This window comes from Engystomops pustulosus, chromosome 9 (assembly GCF_040894005.1).
Source record: "Engystomops pustulosus chromosome 9, aEngPut4.maternal, whole genome shotgun sequence".
Taxonomy (NCBI): Eukaryota; Metazoa; Chordata; class Amphibia; order Anura; family Leptodactylidae; genus Engystomops; species Engystomops pustulosus.
The window spans coordinates 4,634,287-4,656,535 of NC_092419.1; the positions used below are offsets into that span (position 1 = coordinate 4,634,287).

General features: G+C 45.4%; 1 protein-coding gene across 1 annotated transcript in view; it reads left to right on the forward strand.

Annotated features, from left to right (window-relative positions):
- LOC140077488 (uncharacterized) overlaps positions 1–22,249 on the forward strand; it is a 31,255-nt gene that overhangs the window by 8,573 nt on the left and 433 nt on the right. Inside the window, exons 2-10 of the mRNA XM_072124727.1 lie at positions 1,117–3,422; positions 10,032–10,947; positions 11,063–11,248; positions 14,669–14,790; positions 16,485–16,543; positions 18,826–18,983; positions 19,172–19,231; positions 20,042–20,204; positions 20,988–21,161. Of these exons, the coding sequence (XP_071980828.1) occupies positions 1,117–3,422; positions 10,032–10,947; positions 11,063–11,248; positions 14,669–14,790; positions 16,485–16,543; positions 18,826–18,983; positions 19,172–19,231; positions 20,042–20,204; positions 20,988–21,161 (4,144 nt within the window). The remainder of the gene's footprint in view (positions 1–1,116; positions 3,423–10,031; positions 10,948–11,062; positions 11,249–14,668; positions 14,791–16,484; positions 16,544–18,825; positions 18,984–19,171; positions 19,232–20,041; positions 20,205–20,987; positions 21,162–22,249) is intronic.

The following is a 22,249-nucleotide window of genomic DNA, read 5'->3' on the forward strand; positions in this document are numbered from 1 at the left end:
GCTTTCTGGCTGTGTAGTCTGGACCTCCCCCTATAACAGCAGTCTGGCTGTGTAGTCTGGACCTCCTCCTATTACAGCAGTCTGGCTGTGTAGTCTGGTCCTCCTCCAATAATAGCAGTCTGGCTGTGTAGTCTGGTCCTCCCCCTATAACAGCAGTCTGGCTGTGTAGTCTGGTCCTCCCCATATAACAGCAGTCTGCCTGTGTAGTCTGGTCCTCCTCCTATAACAGCAGTCAGGCTGTGTAGTGTGGTCCTCCCCCTATAATAGCAGTCTGGATGTGTAGTCTGGTCCTCCCCCTATAATAGCAGTCTGGCTGTGTAGTCTGGACCTCCCCATATAACAGCAGTCTGGCTGTGAAGTCTGGACCTCCCCCATAACAGCAGTCTGGCTGTGTAGTCCGGACCTCCCCCTATAACAGCAGTCTGGCTGTGCAGTCTGGACCTCCCCCTATAACAGCAGTCTGGCTGTGTAGTCTGGACCTCCCCCTATAACAGCAGTCTGGTTCTGTAGTCTGGTCCTCCCCCTATAACAGCAGTCTGGCTGTGCAGTCTGGACCTCCCCCTATAACAGCAGCCTGGCTATGTAGTCTGGACCTCCCCCTATAACAGCAGTCTGGCTGTGTAGTCTGGACCTCCCCCTATAACAGCAGTCTGGCTGTGTAGTCTGGACCTCCCCCTATAACAGCAGTCTGGCTGTGTAGTCTGGACCTCCCCCTATAACAGCAGTCTGGCTGTGTAGTCTGGACCTCCCCCTATAACAGCAGTCTGGCTGCGTAGTCTGCACCTCCCCCTATAACAGCAGTCTGGCTGTGTAGTCTGGACCTCCCCCTATAACAGCAGTCTGGCTGTGTAGTCTGGACCTCCCCCTATAACAGCAGTCTGGCTGCGTAGTCGGCACCTCCCCCTATAACAGCAGTCTGGCTGTGTAGTCTGGACCTCCCCCTATAACAGCAGTCTGGCTGTGTAGTCTCGACCTCCCCCTATAACAGCAGTCTGGCTGTGTAGTCTGGTCCTCCCCCTAAAACAGAAGTTTGGTTGCTTAGTTTCTAGTCTGTATTCTGCCGCCCTTCTTTCAAATCCACTTTAGAGTTTTTATGTAATTTTCTTCTGCATCCAGGAAAAGGAGACAGAGAGGAAGAGGCCTGTATAACGTGTCCTACAGGTAACTCACCATTAGAAACGCGTTTACTAAAAAGGTCTCAGAACAGCGAATCCCAAGCATTAAAATCAAGCAGTGAAAAACAGTCCTCGACTTTCGGTGAAAATGTAACCCATAAGACACAGGGGGCCGGTGCTCCTGCTGCACAGGAAGGGATAACTCATGGTAGAAGTGAGGACACAGGTGAAAGTGTTACTCATACCGTCCCTGATATTACTGGACATTTAGTGCACAAGAATATGTCCTCTACTAAACCGAGTGGATCTACAGTCAATGACAATATGTCCTCTACCGCATCTGACATCCCTGCTACTTCTAGAAGTGAGAACATTACTATAGCGGGGGACACCGGTCCTACACTACATGAGAACATATCCCTTACAACAGAGGAGGATACAAGTCCTACTATACATGAGAACACATACCACACTATACATGAGGATATGTCCTACACTACAGAGGAGGATACCAGCCCTACTATACATAAGGATATGTCCTACACTACAGAGGAAGATAAAAGTCCTACTATACATGAGAACACATACCACACTATAGAGGAGGCTACCAGTCCTACTATACATGAGGATGTGTCCCATACTACAGAGGAGGATACCAGCCCTACTATACATGAGAACACATACCACACTATAGAGGAGGCTACCAGACCTACTATACATGAGGATGTGTCCCATACTACAGAGGAGGATACCAGCCCTACTATACATGAGCATATGTCCTACACTACAGAGGAGGATACCAATCCTACTATACATGAGGATGTGTCCCATACTACAGAGGAGGATACCAGCCCTACTATACATGAGCATATGTCCTACACTACAGAGGAGGATACCAGCTCTACTATACATGAGGATATGTCCTACACTACAGAGGAGGATACCAGCCCTACTCTACATGAGGATATGTCCCATACTACAGAAGAATTTACCAGCCCTACTATCAATGAAAACATGTCCTACACTACAGAGGAGGATACCAGCGCTACTATACATGAGGATATGTCCTACACTACAGAGGAGGATACCAGCCCTACTATACATGAGGATATGTCCCATACTACAGAGGAAGACACCAGCCCTACTCTACATGAGAACATGTCCCATAATACCGAAGAAGATACCCATCCAACTATCAATAAAAGCATGTCCTACACTACAGAGGAGGATACCAGTCCTACTATACATGAGGATATGTCCTACACTACAGAGGAGGATACCAGCCCTACTATCAATGAGAACATGTCCTACGCTACAGAGCAGGATACCAGTACGACTATACATGAGGATATGTCCTACACTACAGAGGAGGATACCAGCCCTACTATCAGTGAGAACATGTCCTACACTACAGAGGAGGAAACCAGCCCTACTATACATGAGGATATGTCCTACACTACAGAGGAGGATACCAGCCCTACCAGCCCTACTATCAATGAGAACATGTCCTACACTACAGAGGATGATACCAGCCCTACTATCAGTGAGAACATGTCCTACACTACAGAGGAGGATACCATCCCTACTATACATGAGGATATGTCCTACACTACAGAGGAGGATACCAGCCCTACTATCAATGAGAACACGTCCTACACTACAGAGGAGGATACCAGCCCTACTATACATGAGGATATGTCCTACACTACAGAGGAGGATACCAGCCCTACTATACATGAGCATATGTCCTACACTACAGAGGAGGATACCAGCCCTACTATACATGAGGATGTGTCCCATACTACAGAGGAGGATACCAGCCCTACTATACATGAGGACATGTCCTACACTACAGAGGAGGATACCAGCCCTACTATACATGAGAATATTTCCCAAACTACAGAGGAGGATACCAGCCCTACTATACATGAGGACATGTCCTACACTACAGAGGAGGAAACCAGCACTACTCTACATGAGAATATTTCCCAAACTACAGAAGAAGATACTAGCACAGCTGTAAATGACAACTTTCCCTACACGACTATAGGTGAGAATAGGTCCCATATTACAGAGAATATAATCCATCCAAAAAGTGAGGGAACTGTCCCTCTTGTAACTGAGAATACAATCCATCCTACAACCGAGAGAACAATTCCTATAGTAACTGAGAATACAATCCAACCTACAACTCAGAGAACTGTTCCTCTAGTAACTGAGAATACAATCCATCCTACAACCGAGAGAACTGTTCCTGTAGTAACAGAGAATACAATCCATCCTACAACTGAGAGAACTGTTCCTGTAGTAACTGAGAATACAACCCATCCTACAACTGAGAGAACTGTTCCTGTAGTAACTGAGAATACAATCCATCCTACAACTGAGAGAACTGTTCCTGTAGTAACTGAGAATACAATCTATCCTACAACCGAGAGAACTGTTCCTCTAGTAACTGAGAATACAATCCATCCTACAACCGAGAGAACTGTTCCTGTAGTAACTGAGAATACAACCCATCCTACAACCGAGAGAACTGTTCCTGTAGTAACTGAGAATACAACCCATCCTACAACTGAGAGAACTGTTCCTGTAGTAACTGAGAATACAACCCATCCTACAACCGAGATAACTAATCCTCTAGTAACTGAGAATACAACCCATACTACAACTGAGAGAACTGTTCCTGTAGTAACTGAGAATGCAACCCATCCTACAACTGAGAGAACTGTTCCTGTAGTAACTGAGAATACAACCCATCCTACAACCGAGATAACTAATCCTATAGTAACTGAGAATACAACCAATCCTACAACTGAGAGAACTGTTCCTATAGTAACTGAGAATACAATCCATCCTACAACTGAGAGAACTGTTCCTGTAGTAACAGAGAATACAACCCATCCTACAACCGAGAGAACTGCTCCTATAGTAACTGAGAATACAATCCATCCTACAACTGAGAGAACTGTTCCTATAGTAACTGAGAATACAATCCATCCTACAACCGAGAGAACTGTTCCTCTAGTAACTGAGAATACAACCCATCCTACAACCGAGATAACTAATCCTATAGTAACTGAGAATACAACCAATCCTACAACTGAGAGAACTGTTCCTATAGTAACTGAGAATACAATCCATCCTACAACCGAGAGAACTGTTCCTGTAGTAACTGAGAATACAACCCATCCTACAACCGAGATAACTGCTCCTATAGTAAATGAGAATACAATCCATCCTACAACTGAGAGAACTGTTCCTATAGTAACTGAGAATACAATCCATCCTACAACCGAGAGAACTGTTCCTCTAGTAACTGAGAATACAACCCATCCTACAACCGAGATAACTAATCCTATAGCAACTGAGAATACAATCCATCCTACAACTGAGAGAACTGCTCCTCTAGTAACTGAGAATACAATCCATCCTACAACCGAGAGAACTGCTCCTCTAGTAACAGAGAATACAACCCATCCTACAACTGAGAGAACTATACCTATAGTAACTGAGAATACAATACATCCTACAACCGAGAGAACTATTCCTGTAGTAACTGAGAATACAACCCATCCTACAACCGAGAGAACTGTTCCTGTAGTAACTGAGAATACAATCCATCCTACAACCGAGAGAACTGCTCCTATAGTAACTGAGAATACAATCCATCCTACAACTGAGAGAACTGTTCCTATAGTAACTGAGAATACAATCCATCCTACAACCCAGAGAACTGTTCCTCTAGTAACTGAGAATACAACCCATCCTACAACCGAGATAACTAATCCTATAGTAACTGAGATTACAATCCATCCTACAACTGAGAGAACTGTTCCTCTAGTAACTGAGAATACAATCCATCCTACAACTGAGAGAACTTCTCCTCTAGTAACAGAGAATACAACCCATCCTACAACCGAGAGAACGGTTCCTGTAGTAACTGAGAATACAATCCATTCTACATCTGATAGAACTGCTCCTGCAGTAACTGAGAATACAACCCATCCTACAACCGAGAGAACTGTTCCTGTAGTAACTGAGAATACAACCCATCCTACAACCGAGAGAACTGCTCCTATAGTAACTGAGAATACAATCCATCCTACAACCGAGAGAACTGTTCCTATAGTAACTGAGAATACAATGCATCCTACAACCGAGAGAACTGTTCCTGTAGTAACTGAGAATACAACCCATCCTACAACCGAAATAACTAATCCTATAGTAACTGAGAATACAATCCATCCTACAACTGAGATAACTAATCCTATAGTTACTGAGAATACAATCCATCCTACAACTGAGAGAACTGCTCCTCTAGTAACAGAGAATACAACCCATCCTACAACCAAGAGAACTGTTCCTCTTGTAACTGAGAATACAATCCATCCTACAACTGAGAGAACTGTTCCTGTAGTAACTGAGAATACAATTCATCCTACAACTGAGAGAACTATTCCTATAGTAACTGAGAATACAATCCATCCTACAACAGAGAGAACTGTTCCTGTAGTGAGTGAGAATACAACCCATTCTACAACTGAGAGAACTGTTCCTGTAGTAAATGAGAGTACAACCCATCCTACAACGGAGAGAACTGTTCCTGTAGTGAGTGAGAATACAATCCATCCTACAACCGAGAGAACTGTTCCTGTAGTAACTGAGAATACAACCCATCCTACAACCGAGAGAACTGTTCCTGTAGTAACTGAGAATACAACCCATTCTACAACTGAGAGAACTGTTCCTGTAGTAACTGAGAATACAACCCATCCTACAACCGAGAGAACTGTTCCTGTAGTAACTGAGAATACAACCCATCCTACAACCGAGAGAACTGTTCCTGTAGTAACTGAGAATACAACCCATCCTACAACTGAGAGAACTGTTTCTGTAGTAACTGAGAATACAATCCATCCTACAACTGAGAGAACTGTTCCTCTAGTAACTGAGAATACAATCCATCCTACAACTGAGAGAACTGTTCCTATAGTAACTGAGAATACAATCCATCCTACAACCGAGAGAACTGTTCCTCTAGTAACTGAGAATACAACCCATCCTACAACCGAGATAACTAATCCTATAGTAACTGAGAATACAATCCATCCTACAACCCAGAGAACTGCTCCTCTAGTAACTGAGAATACAACCCATCCTACAACTGAGAGAACTGGTCCTCTAGTAACAGAGAATACAATCCAACCTACAACTGAGAGAACTGCTTCTCTATTAACAGAGAATACAACCCATCCTACAACCGAGAGAACTGTTCCTGTAGTAACTGAGAATACAACCCATCCTACCACTGAGAGAACTGTTCCTCTAGTAACTGAGAATACAATCCATCCTACAACTGAGAGAACTGTTCCTCTAGTAACTGAGAATACAGCCCATCCTACAACCAAGAGAACTGTTCCTGTAGTAACTGAGAATACAACCCATCCTACAACCGAGAGAACTAATCCTATAGTAACTGAGAGTACAATCCATCCTACAACCGAGAGAACTGTTCCTGTAGTAACTGAGAATACAATCCATCCTACTACCGAGAGAACTGTTCCTGTAGTAACTGATAATACAATCCATCCTACAACTGAGAGAACTGTTCCGGTAGTAACTGAGAATACAATCCATCCTTCAACCGAGAGAACTGTTCCTGTAGTAACTGAGAATACAATCCATCATACAACCGAGAGAACTGTTCCTGTAGTAACTGAGAATACAACCCATCCTACAACCGAGAGAACTGTTCCTGTAGTAACTGAGAATACAACCCATCCTACAACCGAGAGAACTAATCCTATAGTAACTGAGAGTACAATCCATCCTACAACCGAGAGAACTGTTCCTGTAGTAACTGAGAGTACAATCCATCCTACAACTGAGAGAACTGTTCCTGTAGTAACTGAGAATACAATCCATCCTACAACCGAGAGAACTGTTCCTGTAGTAACTGAGAATACAATCCATCCTACAACTGAGAGAACTGTTCCTGTAGTAACTGAGAATACAATCCATCCTACAACTGAAAGAACTGTTCCTCTAGTAACTGAGAATACAACTCATCCTACAACCGAGAGAACTGTTCCTGTAGTAACTGATAATACAATCCATCCTACAACCGAGAGAACTGTTCCTGTAGTAACTGAGAGTACAATCCATCCTACAACCGAGAGAACTGTTCCTGTAGTAACTGAGAATACAATCCATCCTACAACCGAGAGAACTGTTCCTGTAGTAACTGAGAATACAATCCATCCTACAACTGAGAGAACTGTTCCTGTAGTAACTGAGAATACAATCCATCCTACAACTGAAAGAACTGTTCCTGTAGTAACTGAGAATACAACTCATCCTACAACCGAGAGAACTGTTCCTGTAGTAACTGATAATACAATCCATCCTACAACCGAGAGAACTGTTCCTGTAGTAACTGAGAGTACAATCCATCCTACAACCGAGAGAACTGTTCCTGTAGTAACTGAGAATACAATCCATCCTACAACTGAGAGAACTGTTCCTGTAGTAACTGAGAATACAACCCATCCTACAACCGAGAGAACTGTTCCTGTAGTAACTGAGAATACAACCCATCCTACAACTGAGAGAACTGTTCCTGTAGTAACTGAGAATACAACCCATCCTACAACTGAAAGATCTGTTCCTCTAGTAACTGAGAATCCAACTCATCCTACAACCGAGAGAACTGTTCCTGTAGTAACTGATAATACAATCCATCCTACAACCGAGAGAACTGTTCCTGTAGTAACTGAGAATACAATCCATCCTACAGCCGAGAGAACTGTCCCTCTAGTAACTGAGAATACAACCCATCCTACAACTGAGAGAACTGTTCCTGTAGTATCTGAGAATACAATCCATCCTTCAACCGAGAGAACTGTTCCTATAGTAACTGAGAGTACAACCCATCCTACAACCGAGAGAACTGTTCCTCTAGTAACTGAGAATACAATCCATCCTACAACCGAGAGAACTGTTCCTCTAGTAACTGAGAATACAATCCATCCTACAACCGAGAGAACTGTTCCTGTAGTAACTGAGAATACAATCCATCCTACAACCGAGAGAACTGTTCCTGTAGTAACTGAGAATACAACCCATCCTACAACCGAGATAACTAATCCTATAGTAACTGAGAATACTATCCATCCTACAACTGAGAGAACTGTTCCTCTAGTAACTGAGAATACAAGCCATCCTACAACTGAGAGAACTGTCCCTCTAGTAACTGAGAATACAATCCATCCTACAACCGAGAGAACTGTTCCTGTATTAACAGAGAATACAACCCATCCTACAACCGAGAGAACTGTTCCTATAGTAACTGAGAATACAACCCATCCTACAACCGAGAGAACTGTTCCTGTAGTAACAGAGAATACAACCCATCCTACAACTGAGAGAACTGTTCCTGTAGTAACTGAGAATACAATCCATCCTACAACCGAGAGAACTGTTCCTGTAGTAACTGAGAATACAATCCATCCTACAACCGAGAGAACTGTTCCTGTAGTAACTGAGAATACAACATATCCTACAACCGAGAGAACTGTTCCTGTAGTAACTGAGAATACAACCCATCCTACAACCGAGAGAACTGTTCCTGTAGTAACCGAGAATACAACCCATCCTACAACCGAGAGAACTGTTCCTGTAGTAACTGAGAATACAATCCATCCTACAACCGAGAGAACTGTTCCTGTAGTAACTGAGAATACAACCCATCCTACAACTGAGAGAACTGTTCCTGTAGTAACTGAGAATACAATCCATCCTACAACCGAGAGAACTGTTCCTGTAGTAACTGAGAATACAATCCATCCTACAACCGAGAGAACTGTTCCTATAGTAACTGAGAATACAATCCATCCTACAACTGAGAGAACTGTTCCTGTAGTAACTGAGAATACAATCCATCCTACAACTGAGAGAACTGTTCCTGTAGTAACTGAGAATACAATCCATCCTACAACTGAGAGAACTGTTCCTGTAGTAACTGAGAATACAATCCATCCTACAACTGAGAGAACTGTTCCTGTAGTAACTGATAATACAATCCATCCTACAACTGAGAGAACTGTTCCTGTAGTAACTGATAATACAATCCATCCTACAACTGAGAGAACTGTTCCTGTAGTAACTGAGAATACAATCCATCCTACAACCGAGAGAACTGTTCCTGTAGTAACTGAGAATACAATCCATCCTACAACCGAGAGAACTGTTCCTGTAGTAACTGAGAATACAATCCATCCTACAACCGAGAGAACTGTTCCTATAGTAACTGAGAATACAATCCATCCTACAACTGAGAGAACTGTTCCTGTAGTAACTGAGAATACAATCCATCCTACAACTGAGAGAACTGTTCCTGTAGTAACTGAGAATACCATCCATCCTACAACTGAGAGAACTGTTCCTGTAGTAACTGAGAATACAATCCATCCTACAACTGAGAGAACTGTTCCTGTAGTAACTGATAATACAATCCATCCTACAACCGAGAGAACTGTTCCTGTAGTAACTGAGAATACAACTCATCCTACAACCGAGAGAACTGTTCCTGTAGTAACTGATAATACAATCCATCCTACAACTGAGAGAACTGTTCCTGTAGTAACTGAGAATACAATCCATCCTACAACTGAGAGAACTATTCCTATAGTAACTAAGAATACAATCCATCCTACAACCGAGAGAACTGTTCCTCTAGTAACTGAGAATACAATCCATCCTACAACCGAGAGAACTGTTCCTGTAGTAACTGAGAATACAACCAATCCTACAACTGAGAGAACTGTTCCTGTAGTAACTGAGAATACAATCCATCCTACAACTGAGAGAACTGTTCCTGTAGTAACTGAGAATACAATCCATCCTACAACCGAGAGAACTGTTCCTGTAGTAACTGAGAATACAATCCATCCTACAACTGAGAGAACTGTTCCTGTAGTAACTGAGAATACAATCCATCCTACAACCGAGAGAACTGTTCCTGTAGTAACTGAGAATACAACCCATTCTACAACCGAGAGAACTGTTCCTGTAGTAACTGAGAATACAATCCATCCTACAACCGAGAGAACTGTTCCTGTAGTAACTGAGAATACAATCCATCCTACAACTGAGAGAACTGTTCCTGTAGTAACTGAGAATACAACCCATCCTACAACCGAGAGAACTGTTCCTGTAGTAACTGAGAATACAACCCATCCTACAACCGAGAGAACTGTTCCTGTAGTAACTGAGAATACAACCCATTCTACAACCGAGAGAACTGTTCCTGTAGTAACTGAGAATACAATCCATCCTACAACCGAGAGAACTGTTCCTGTAGTAACTGAGAATACAATCCATCCTACAACTGAGAGAACTATTCCTATAGTAACTGAGAATACAATCCATCCTACAACCGAGAGAACTGTTCCTCTAGTAACTGAGAATACAATCCATCCTACAACCGAGAGAACTGTTCCTGTAGTAACTGAGAATACAACCAATCCTACAACTGAGAGAACTGTTCCTGTAGTAACTGAGAATACAATCCATCCTACAACTGAGAGAACTGTTCCTGTAGTAACTGAGAATACAACACACATTGTTACTCTGAGTGTTCTCCCTACTACTAGTAACAGTACAATCCACACCTCGCTGGTGACTTTGCTTCCTCCTGCGAGTGAGACCCAGACAACTGCTCCTACTACGAATAATATCACAGTCCATACAACAACTGGGAGAAGCTTTACCACCGAAGGTGTGAATAGAAGCCGCACTACTACCCCAGCGGACGTCTCAACTACTCCAAGTAAGTGACTGCGACTGTTGTTGATTTTTGTGTGATATTTTATTGGTCGTTCTGGCGTTTCCCGTTTTCCGTTCTCCTCTGTCATCCTCATTCACATTTATTTTTATGTCTTTAGTTTGTCTGAACGGAGGGGATTTCAATGGAACCCGTTGCATCTGCTCAGCCAACTTTACAGGGTCGCAATGCGAATCTCCGACGAATCGCTGTCACAATGGGGGAACAATGGTCGGCGAGAAATGTCACTGCCTCCGACCATTCCAAGGACATCGCTGTCAGTTCTTACAGTCGTCTTTCAATATTAGTGAGTATTTTATGTAAGTTTTTTTTACTTTGGCCGGTAATTCTTAAAGGGGTTGTACCAACTATTTAAGTTATCCCCTATCCCCAGGAGAGGGCAGCGCTGTACACAGCCGCACAAGTGATTGGCCAGGCAGCTGATACATGGACACACCAGGCTGACCCTGACAGTTTGCTGTAGGGGATAGTCACTCCTCTCATGATCTAGAAATGGAGACAACTATTTTCCACACACATACCGCAACGTTCCATTTTATCTTATAGGTTTTTTAAGTGCCATTTAGATTTATGCCATTCACCAAATGAATACACGGGCAGCACAGTGGCTCAGTGGTTAGCACTACAGCCTTGCAGCACGGTGGCTCAGTGGTTAGCACTACAGCCTTGTAGTACGGTGGCTCAGTGGTTAGCACTACTGCCTTGCAGAACGGTGGCTCAGTGGTTTACAGCCTTGCAGAACGGTGGCTCAGTGATTAGCACTACAGCCTTGCAGCACAGTGGCTCAGTGGTTAGCACTACAGCCTTGCAGTGCTGTGGTCCTGGGTTCAAGTCCCATCCAGGTCCACATCTGCAAGGAGTTTGTATGTTCTCTCCATATTTGCATGAGTTCCTCCGGGTCCTCCGGTTGCCTCCATAATCTGTGTAAAGAAAGGAATTATTATTATCAATACAGATATTGGGGCAGATTTACTTTCCCGGCCCATTCCCGATCCAGCGGCGCGTTCTCTGCGGTGGATTCGGGTCCGGCCGGGATTCACTAAGGTAGTTCCTCCGACGTCCACCAGGTGGCGCTGCTGCGCTGAAGAGCATCGGAACGCACTGATCTTCACCAAGCCGGACCGAGTGAAGGTAAGTGCGAGTCCCGCGACACTTTTTTGTTTTTAAATGCGGTGGTTTTTCCGAATCCATCGGGTTTTCGTTCGGCCACGCCCCCGATTTCCGTCGCGTGCATGCCGGCGCCGATGCGCCACAATCCGATGGCGTGCACCAAAATCCCGGGGCAATTCAGGGAAAATCGGCGCAAATCGGAAATATTCGGGTAACACGTCGGGAAAACGCGAATCGGGCCCTTAGCAAATGACCCCCATTGTGATCATCGTATTTAAAAGGGAATCCCATATCACCCAATATAAGTTCTATGACTGCATTAAAAACAAACATTTATACTCCCCTCTGTCCGGAGTTTCTGATTGTCTCTGACTCTCTCCAACTGTCTCTCTCTGTCTCTGACTATCTCTGACTGTCTCTGGCTGTCTCCGACTGTGACTGTCCCTGACCGTCTCTGTATCAGTCTCTGACTGTCACTGTGTTTATGGGGGGCATTTATCAGAAGTGTCTTAGAGCAGAACTTTTCTAGTTGCCTACTTTAGTCAATCAGAGCTCTCGATTCACTTCTCACAGACACTTCTGACAAATCTAGCCCCAATCTCTGTCTCTCTCCATCTTACCTCACACATAAGCATCTTATACTCATTACCTATAGTAACCAATCACAGCTCAGAGCTCATATTACTCACCTGTGGCAGAATAGCAGCCAATCAGCTTCTAACTGCCGCAGCAGCAGCGGACGACAATGGCTCCTGTATATGGTGGATAATAAGTGGATTTTGGAAAACTCTGGTTAAAATTTCGACACTGTAAATGTGACGGTGCAGATTCCTTTAGCGGACACATACACACATATATACTCACGCACATACACTCAGCTTTATATATTAGATATAATGTGCATGAGTATGTATGTGTGTATGTGCGTGAGTATATATGTGTGTATGTGCGTGAGTATATATGTGTGTATGTGCGTGAGTATATATGTGTGTATGTGTCCACTAAAGGAATCTGCACCGTCACATTTACAATCACCTAATATTGCACAACCGCTCTCTGTGACTCTGGGAACATTATAGACTCGGTTTTGAGTCGAAATTTTAACCAGAGTTTTCCAAAATCCACTTATTATCCACCATATACAGGAGCCATTGTCTGCTGCTGCTGTAGCAGTTGGAAGCTGAGCCGTGATTGGTTGCTGCTCTGCCACAGGTCATTAATATGAGCTCTGAGCTGTGATTGGTTACTATAGAAAATGAGTATAAGACGCTTATGTGTGAGGTAAGATGGAGAGAGACAGAGATAGGGGGAGATTTATCAGAAATGTCTGAGGTACAACTGTTACAGTTGCCCATGGAAACCAATCAGGGATCAGCTGTGGGAAAATTAAAATTGAGCTCTGTTGCTGGTTGCCGGTTGCTGTGGGCAGTTCTGCTATCAAACACTTCTGATAAATCTCAGTCAAAGACAGTCAGAGACAGAGACGATGAGAGACAAATACAGAGTCAGTCAGAGACAGACAGTCGGAGACAGAAACAGACATACAGTCAGAGAAAGAAACAGGCAGAGACGAAGACAGAGATAGTCAAAGATGGATAGAGATAGTCAGAAACAGTCAGAGACAGACATAGATAGTCAGAGACAGAAACTCAGAGACAGAAACAGTCAGATACAGTGAAAGTCAGAGACAGAAAAAGTCAGAGACAATCATAGACAGAAACAGTCAATGAAAACTGGAGTCAGAGACAGTCAGCAACAGAAAGACATAGTCAGAGACAGACCGAAATGGTCAGAGACAAACAGAGACAGTCAGAGACAGACAGTTGGAGACATATACAGAGACAGTCAAAGTCAGAGACAGACAATCAGAGGCAGAAACAGTAGGAGACAGACATAGCCTGACTCAGAGACGGACAGACATAGTCAGAGACAGACAGAGATAGTCAGAGACAGACAGAAATGGTCAGACAGACAGAAACAGTCAGAGACAGACAGAGACAGACAGTTGGAGACATATACAGAGACAGTCAAAGTCAGAGACAGACAATCAGAGGCAAAAAAAGTAGGAGACAGACATAGCCTGACTCAGAGACGGACAGACATAGTCAGACAGACAGAAACAGTCAGAGACAGACAGAGACCATCAGAGACAGCCAGTCAGAGACAGCCAGAGACAGAGATGGTCGTAGTCAGAAAGAGACAGTCAGAAAGAGAGACAGTCGGAGACAGAGACAGTCAGAGACAGATAGATACAAACAGAGACAATAATAGGCAGTCAGAGCCAATCAGAGATGAAAACTGTCACAGAGACAGACATAGACAGTTAGAGAGAGAGATAGATATACATAAAATATTTTTTGTTCTATTTTGTTATAGCTAAGAGCAGTTATTTCCTATCTCGGGCATCGCCGGGGGCTACAGCTAGTTATGTAAATAGCAGAATAACATATAACAGTAAAGGTCATTAGTAGAATAACCAAATCCTGAAGAATCGCTATAAATATCAAGTAGCATTCACCCCCCAAACCCCCCCCCCCCACCCGATATTCACATTCCCCGGGCTCAGGCTGTAATGTCTTGTATCTCTTATATTCAGCAGGTAACATTACCCTCACAGCAAAATTTCAGCTGAAGATTTACAACCGGACGTATAATAAACAACTGAGCAACACCTCCAGCTCCGAGTATAGAACATTGTACCACAGATTCACTGGGGAGGTAAGGAAGTTATGTCTCCATTCACACATGAGGACACCTAATGCCTCGTCTGCTGTCACCTGTGTGGTTCATTGTTGTTAAGAATCTTATCAAAAGCTAATTGGACTTATGACAAAGTAGTCACCTGTCATATCCCTTTGTCACCCCAAAAATTTAAACTTTCTCCAGAATCCCACTGTTTACCTTAAGAATTAGTGCAATTTTAAAATTAATTTCTATTTATGGACGAACAGGAAGTTTATAACACTTGACTCCTCCTTTCTTCCGTTTCCTGTTCCTGTCAGTTAGTGTGAGCACCCGCCAGCTGCACCTTCCCCTTTGTTGGGTGCAGCCAGACACCTACACCTTGACCTTACCTTGACCTTACAAAAAGATATAATCTGCGCTGACAAATGATACAGTATCCAAAGTATTGAGCAGTTTCCAACATTTCTTTGCTGTAATGTTGAACATTGAGGTCACATCTACTGACCCGTAAGCTCTGAATGGAGATATGGACTTTGGTTTCCCAGGATAGGCAACAATTGGCAGCTGAGGATAGCAACATTGGCAAGTAAGAAACATGACTAGATGTAGGGTGTGAACAGGACCGACCAGAAAGATGAGGATCAGAGTGAAATCAGGAGCGCAAGCCGAGAACATGGAAACTAGAGAAGGAGCTGGAACTAAAAACACTGGGGCTCATTTACTGAGGGTCCAAATGCCGCACTTTCGTCGGGTTTCCCGAATATTTCCGAATTGCCCCGGGATTTTTGGTGCACGTGATCGGCTTTCATGCAACAGAAATTGGGGGGTGTGGCCATCGGACAACCCGACGGATTCGGAAAAACTGCGGAATTTAAAAAGTGATTTGTGGCGCAAGATCAGCACTCACATGCACCGGGAAGAAGAAGATAAGCTTCGTGAACCTCGGTGCAGCAGCCACACCTGGTGGATATCAGGCGCACGATGTTAGTGAATCCCGGCAGACCAGAATCCACGTCGGACAACGCACCGCGGGATCGTGACGGACCGGGTAAGTAAATGTGCTCCAATGACTGGCGAATGGAGCAAGGACTGAAGTATGGATCAGGAATGTAAAACAGACTCAGTAATATTCGCAGAAGTTTGGTCTAGACTAAAGCCAAGTGTTGTTATCAGCAGTTCAGCGAGTAGCATAGTCAAGTCTAGTAGGAAGCCCCAGGAGACACCTGGACCAATGATCAGAACAGACTTGACTATTCGTGGACTTGACCACGTTTGCTTAAATTATATCCCAATGTCTCCGACCTCTGCTTTAGGGGTTGCCTGGAAGTAGGTAACCAATGACATATCAGGTGGACATGCCCGGGGGAAGCCAGATTCTGGTCAGGGATCCTGGCCTCGGTCCTCTCACTAAGCACAACCCCAGGCCCTACGGTGTTATTGCTCAGGGATAAACCCTCCACGCCCCCCCCCCCCCCAATTTCTGTCGCCTGCAAGCAGGCGCCAATGCGCCAAAATCCTGGGGCAATTCAGCGCAAAACGGAAATCGTCAGAAAAACCGACGGAAATGCGCTCCGCGGACCCTTAGTACATGAGCCCCACTGTGTTACATCCATGCACCTCTTTCACCTGTGCAGGGATATTGTAGCTGTGAGGATTGTACAGCTCACTACTTGCCTACTTTTTAATTATAATAAAATTATAATTAACGACAAAATATCTCTTTCCAGATAACTTCAATCTTCGTAAATATTACTGACTTCAAAGGAATTTCAAACGTTGTTTTCACGTGAGTATAGATACAACGGCTCCAGCCTCATTTATGGAAAAGATAGGGAGTTTCTCCTGCCAACAAGATTCCAGATTTCATTGGATAGAGCCAAATTGACAATTTATAATCTATCAAAGTGACCACCAACAATCAAAAAAATTGGACATCTCCTTTATGCCCTTTTCATTGAAGCCTTAAATGTGTTGTTGCTTCAATCACCTCGATGAGGAGTAGTCACATGACGTGAGGGAAAGGCTTGGATAGACTGGAAGGACCAACAAAGACAGTGAGCTCTAAGGCTAAATCCCCTTCCCCATTGTGCCTACCTAATTACCCACCCCTCTCTGAATCGTAGATGACAACTGGTCGACATTTCCTTCCTGCATCAAAGTGCAAAGACAGGACAATGCAGACATAAAAATTTAGTGAACAGATTGGGATACGAACGAAAAGGACAATCCAGTACAGAGAAAAGGCAAAGGGTCAAGAAATCAAAAATACAGAAGTCAAGATAAAAGCAACAAAGCTCTAATTAAGATTTATAGCAAGAACAGGGGATACGGCAGGCAAACCCTTTATTAGTTGTTAGGGTTCTGGTCCAGTAGTTGATTGGACCAGTTCCCTGACATCCAGACACAGAAAACCAGCAGGGGATAATGATGAGTGGTGGAAGATTCTGTCCATCCTAGTTAACTTAAAGGAACACTCCAGTCACAACTAATTTATTGAATTATACATTGTGCAGGGCCTCAAGGGAGGAGCATGTTCTAGCAAGGTTCTAGGAATACAATGAAAATGAGTCATGCTCCTCCCGTCAGGGCCTGCATCAGGCATTATTCAATGAATTTGTATTGCCTGGAGTTTTCCTCTAACTGTTATCAACCCAGACCGACCAGTGTGGTGGAAGTCAACTAAGAAAGTCGGGAATGGAATAAAGCAGTGTTCAGACTAGTAAGGGCAGAATGTAACCTGTAAGAACAAAATAACACTCATCAGTGCATCCTTAGCCATACTTCACAGGCATAGGGTGGCACCGAAGCCTGAATGTTACACCAGGCTTTTTTTTGGCAGTCTCATAGAGTTAAAGGGAACCTGTCAGCAGAAATTGACCAGTAATAAAATACTACCAGTTGCCAAGTAGCAGAACACCTTCCAGATCATGTTTCTTTCATGACCCAGTGTGATGCCATCATCAAGTAAATCAACTTAGAAGTGAGTTGTAAACTGATTGGGGGTCATTTACTAAGGGCCCGATTCGCGTTTTCCCGACGTGTTACCCGAATATTTCCGATTTGCGCCGATTGTACCTGAATTGCCCAGGGATTGTGGCACACGCGATCGGATTGTGGCGCATCGGCACCGGCATGCGCGCGGCGGAAATCGGGGGGCGTGGCCGAACGAAAACCCGACGTATTCGGAAAAACCGCCGCATTTAAAAACCGAAAAAGTGTCGCTTGGGGAGCGCTTACCTTCACCTGGTCCGAGGTGGTGCATTCAGGCGCGATGAGATGACTTTCAGCGCAGCAGTGCCACCTGGTGGACGGCGGAAGAACTACATTCATAAATCCCGGCCGGACCCGAATCCAGAGCAGAGAACGCGCCGCTGGATCGCGACTGGACCGGGTAAGTAAATGTGCCCCATTGTGTTAAGTCAAGGAGGCGGAGATTTTAACACTGAAGTCAAGCTCTCTCTTCCTCAGAAAGCCCCCTTCACTGTAATTGATGGTCCTGCATCCAGAGACATCACTAACCAGATCTTCTGAACACCGATGTATGATGTCAATCACAGAGGAGGAGGCGATCAGAGCTCCACACCTTGACTTCAGGACCAAGGACAAGAGATGAGCAGATCCGATGATCTGGTTCAGGGTTCGAGCTCGGTCGCCAGACCTGGACATATTACCACCGGACAGACATTGGCAAATTGCTGCCCCTAGTAACTTGCTATGGCTATGATTGGCCGGTTGGTCCATATGTCCCAGGTTGCAGTTGGTTGACTCTTCTTCTTGTGGGAAGGGCCAAGAACTTCTTATTATATTTACTGGTTGTATCTCTTGTTGCCTTGTGTATCTGTTGTATTTTGGGGTCTTTAGGCTCTAGTTCTTTAGGCTCTTTAGGCTCTAGGTCTTTAGGCTCTTTAGGCTCTAGGTCTTTAGGCTCTTTAGGCTCTAGGTCTTTAGGCTCTTGGGCCTACAGTAGAAATGCAAAGCATTACAATAATTTTTCTGATAGATGAATAATATGTCTTTGACCCGCGGATGGTCAATGTGATTTCACGCGAGTTCTTTTCTCTGCGATAGGAATGGAAGTATTGATGTGAGTTTTTTGGTCCATGTCACCCTCCCGGTTGCCCCCCTGCAGACAATGAACAGCACCTACAAAACAGCAGTAAATGATATGGTACAGGAACTCCGTGCTGCCAACCAGTCCCAACCGTACTGCAATGAGCGGGAAGAAGGTACGTCTGTCACATCCGTCATTTCCCCCAGAGGTTGGGGTAGATGTTACGTAGATGGACGCTCTCGGATGCCTCTTCTGTTGACACTTTGTTACGTTTCGATGTTCATAAAGTGGAGTTGATTGGACATTCTTTAAAAATAGCAAAAGGTCCACGGTTTATTTCACTGAGGTTTTCTTCTTCTTTAGATATTCTCTGCTTTAGGAAAAGCTCCATACGCGCGAGTGTAACCCGCATCAATTATACAGGTGGGAGCCAAAATCTGACCAATGAGTCCAAGAGTCACCTCCTCAACCACCCAGAGTGTACACAGCGACCCCACCACTACCCCCCCCCCTTATATAGCCAGCCAGCCCCCCTGTGTGTAGACAGACAGCCCCCAACATATAGCCAGCCAGTTCCCCTAATATACAGCCAGCCCCCGTGTATATTGCAAGCCAGTCCCCCCCGTATACAGCCATCCAGAACCCCCTGTATACAGCCAGCCCCTCTCAGTATACAGCAGGCCTGCCCCCCTCAGAATACAGCCAGGCAGCCCCCCATGTATAAAGCCAGCCTGCCCCCCCTCAGTATACAAGACAGCCTCCCCTCAGTATAAATCCAGCCTGCCCCCCCTCAGTATACAGCCTGCCCCCCTCAGTATATAGCCAGCCCCCCTCAGTATACAGCCTGCCCCCCTCAGTATACAGCCACTCCCCTGCCCAGCACATAAAAATAAAAAAACATGTACTCACCTTTCCGACGCTCCCCCGCATCTCCGCTACTTGATCCAGTCCGACCGGCGGTGACAGCTCCAATGTGGGCCAGAGGTTTGCAGACTATGAGATCAGCCGCTTGCCGTGCCATCAGCCAGCACACACGGAGCTGTCCCTGCCGACCGGACTGGATCAAGTAGCAGAGCTGCGGGGGAGCATCGGAAAGGTAAGTACATGGTTTTTTCATTTTCGACCCCAGACTATTCGGCCCACCAGGATTTCCCCCTCTGGGACCATAGCTATCGTAGCCTCAATCTTTGTATCTATTGCTGAATAACTTTTTTATTCTATTTTTTATTTCAGAAATTTGCTATTCGTCTGTACCCCATGAAGTCTCAAAATTCTTCTTCCCCAACTTTACAGAGTTTGGGTTCAGTTGTGTATCAGTCTGTGCGTCGGGGGTTCCCGGGGAGATGAACTGTCATTATGGAGACTGCAGGCTGTACCCATCAGGGCCGGAGTGCGTGTAAGTCCTTACATCACTGTGTATATACATCATGTAAAAGGGAACCTGTCAGCACAGAACCGCACCATAAACTCCAAACAGAACATTCTAGATGATGGTATTTGGGTTTCCATGGTTCCTGTGTTACTTCTGTACATTGCAGCTTTGGCCAAATAATAGACTTTTATTCACCCTGTTTCCTCTGAAAGATCCAGTCAAGAAGGCGGGAGAGTTCTTGGAGCCAGTCAAGTTCTCCCGCCCCCTCCGCACATCCCTCGGCACTGCCGATCACGTCTCTGCTATAGGGTATGAAATTTCAGTGCATGCACATTGTGCCTGTGATTGAGGTTCTGTGCGCTTGTCCCCGGCCATCTTCAGAGCTACACGGTAGTGATGGGAATTCCGGCTCTTCTTAGTGAGCTGGCTCACTAGGCTCCACTCACTAAGAAGAGCCGGCTCTTCTGGCTCCTGAAGGGCTCCCTATTAAATATATAATAGGGAGCCGCAGGCCAGTTAGGCGGCCTGCACCACTCCACTTTTAACTTGATTTTATCGGGTTAAAGGGGGCGTGGTGAGCCATTTAGGGGCAGGGTTTAGTGAGCCATCAGCTCACGTCGTCCAGGCAAATGAGCAGGCTCTTTGTGCCGGCTCGTTCGCGAACAACCCATCACTACTACACGGAGCTCACACTAATACAGTACAGGGTAGCAGGATACTGGGGGTGCGGAGTACCGGGGGTGAATCTACTGAACCCAACAATTTTGGAGGACGACCACCCACGTCACCTTGTCTTTTTCTCCGTAGATGTCATGATACAAAGCATTTCTTGTATTTTGGTAACGATTGTCAGACACGGATCAGTAGACCGGGGCTCATCGGAGGGGTCTCTGCGGTTCTCGCGCTACTTCTCCTCATCATCGTCATCATCCTGGTGATAATCCCTCTTCGGAGATGCGGGAAGGTAGAGATTACGCCCAGGTGAGTCTTCCTTATGAAATTCCCAACAATATTTTCTAACATTTTTCTTTATATAAAACTGCTTTTCAAGGTTGGATCTTGACAACATCGTCTCGGTTTGGACTTAGATCCTGAAAGGGAACCTGTCAGCAGGTGTGAACATGTAGACTGCAGCCGGTGTTGGGTATTATCTCTGGAGAGATGTGTAGGGGGTCACAGAAAAGGGGGCAGCTGCAGGAAAGGGGGAGCTGCAGGAAAGGGGGAGCTGCAGGAAAGATGCAGCTGCAGGAAAGGGGGAGCTGCAGGAAAGGGGCAGCTGCAGGAAAGGGGGAGCTGCAGGAAAGGGGGAGCTGCAGGAAAGAGGCAGCTGCAGGAAAGGGGGAGCTGCAGGAAAGGGGGAGCTGCAGGAAAGGGGGCAGCTGCAGGAAAGAGGCAGCTGCAGGAAAGAGGCAGCTGCAGGAAAGGGGGAGCTGCAGGAAAGGGGCAGCTGCAGGAAAGGGGCAGCTGCAGGAAAGGGGCAGCTGCAGGAAAGGGGGAACTGCAGGAAAGGGGGAGCTGCAGGAAAGGGGCAGCTGCAGGAAAGGGGGAGCTGCAGGAAAGGGGGAGCTGCAGGAAAGAGGCAGCTGCAGGAAAGGGGGAGCTGCAGGAAAGGGGGAGCTGCAGGAAAGGGGGAGCTGCAGGAAAGGGGCAGCTGCAGGAAAGGGGGAGCTGCAGGAAAGGGGGAGCTGCAGGAAAGAGGCAGCTGCAGGAAAGGGGGAGCTGCAGGAAAGAGGCAGCTGCAGGAAAGGGGGAGCTGCAGGAAAGGGGCAGCTGCAGGAAAGGGGCAGCTGCAGGAAAGGGGCAGCTGCAGGAAAGGGGGAGCTGCAGGAAAGGGGGAGCTGCAGGAAAGGGGCAGCTGCACGAAAGAGGGTATTTGAGGTTAAGAGCTGCTGGAAATAGACATTATATGGTGGGGAGCACGTGTGGCTTCTGTGATCCATGGGAACCCCTGATTATTAGCACTAAGCACAGGTTATGACTCTGTGGGGCAGATTTACTTACCCGGTCCATTCGCGATCCAGCGGCGCGTTCTCCGACGCTGATTCGGGTTCTGCCAGTATTCACTTCGG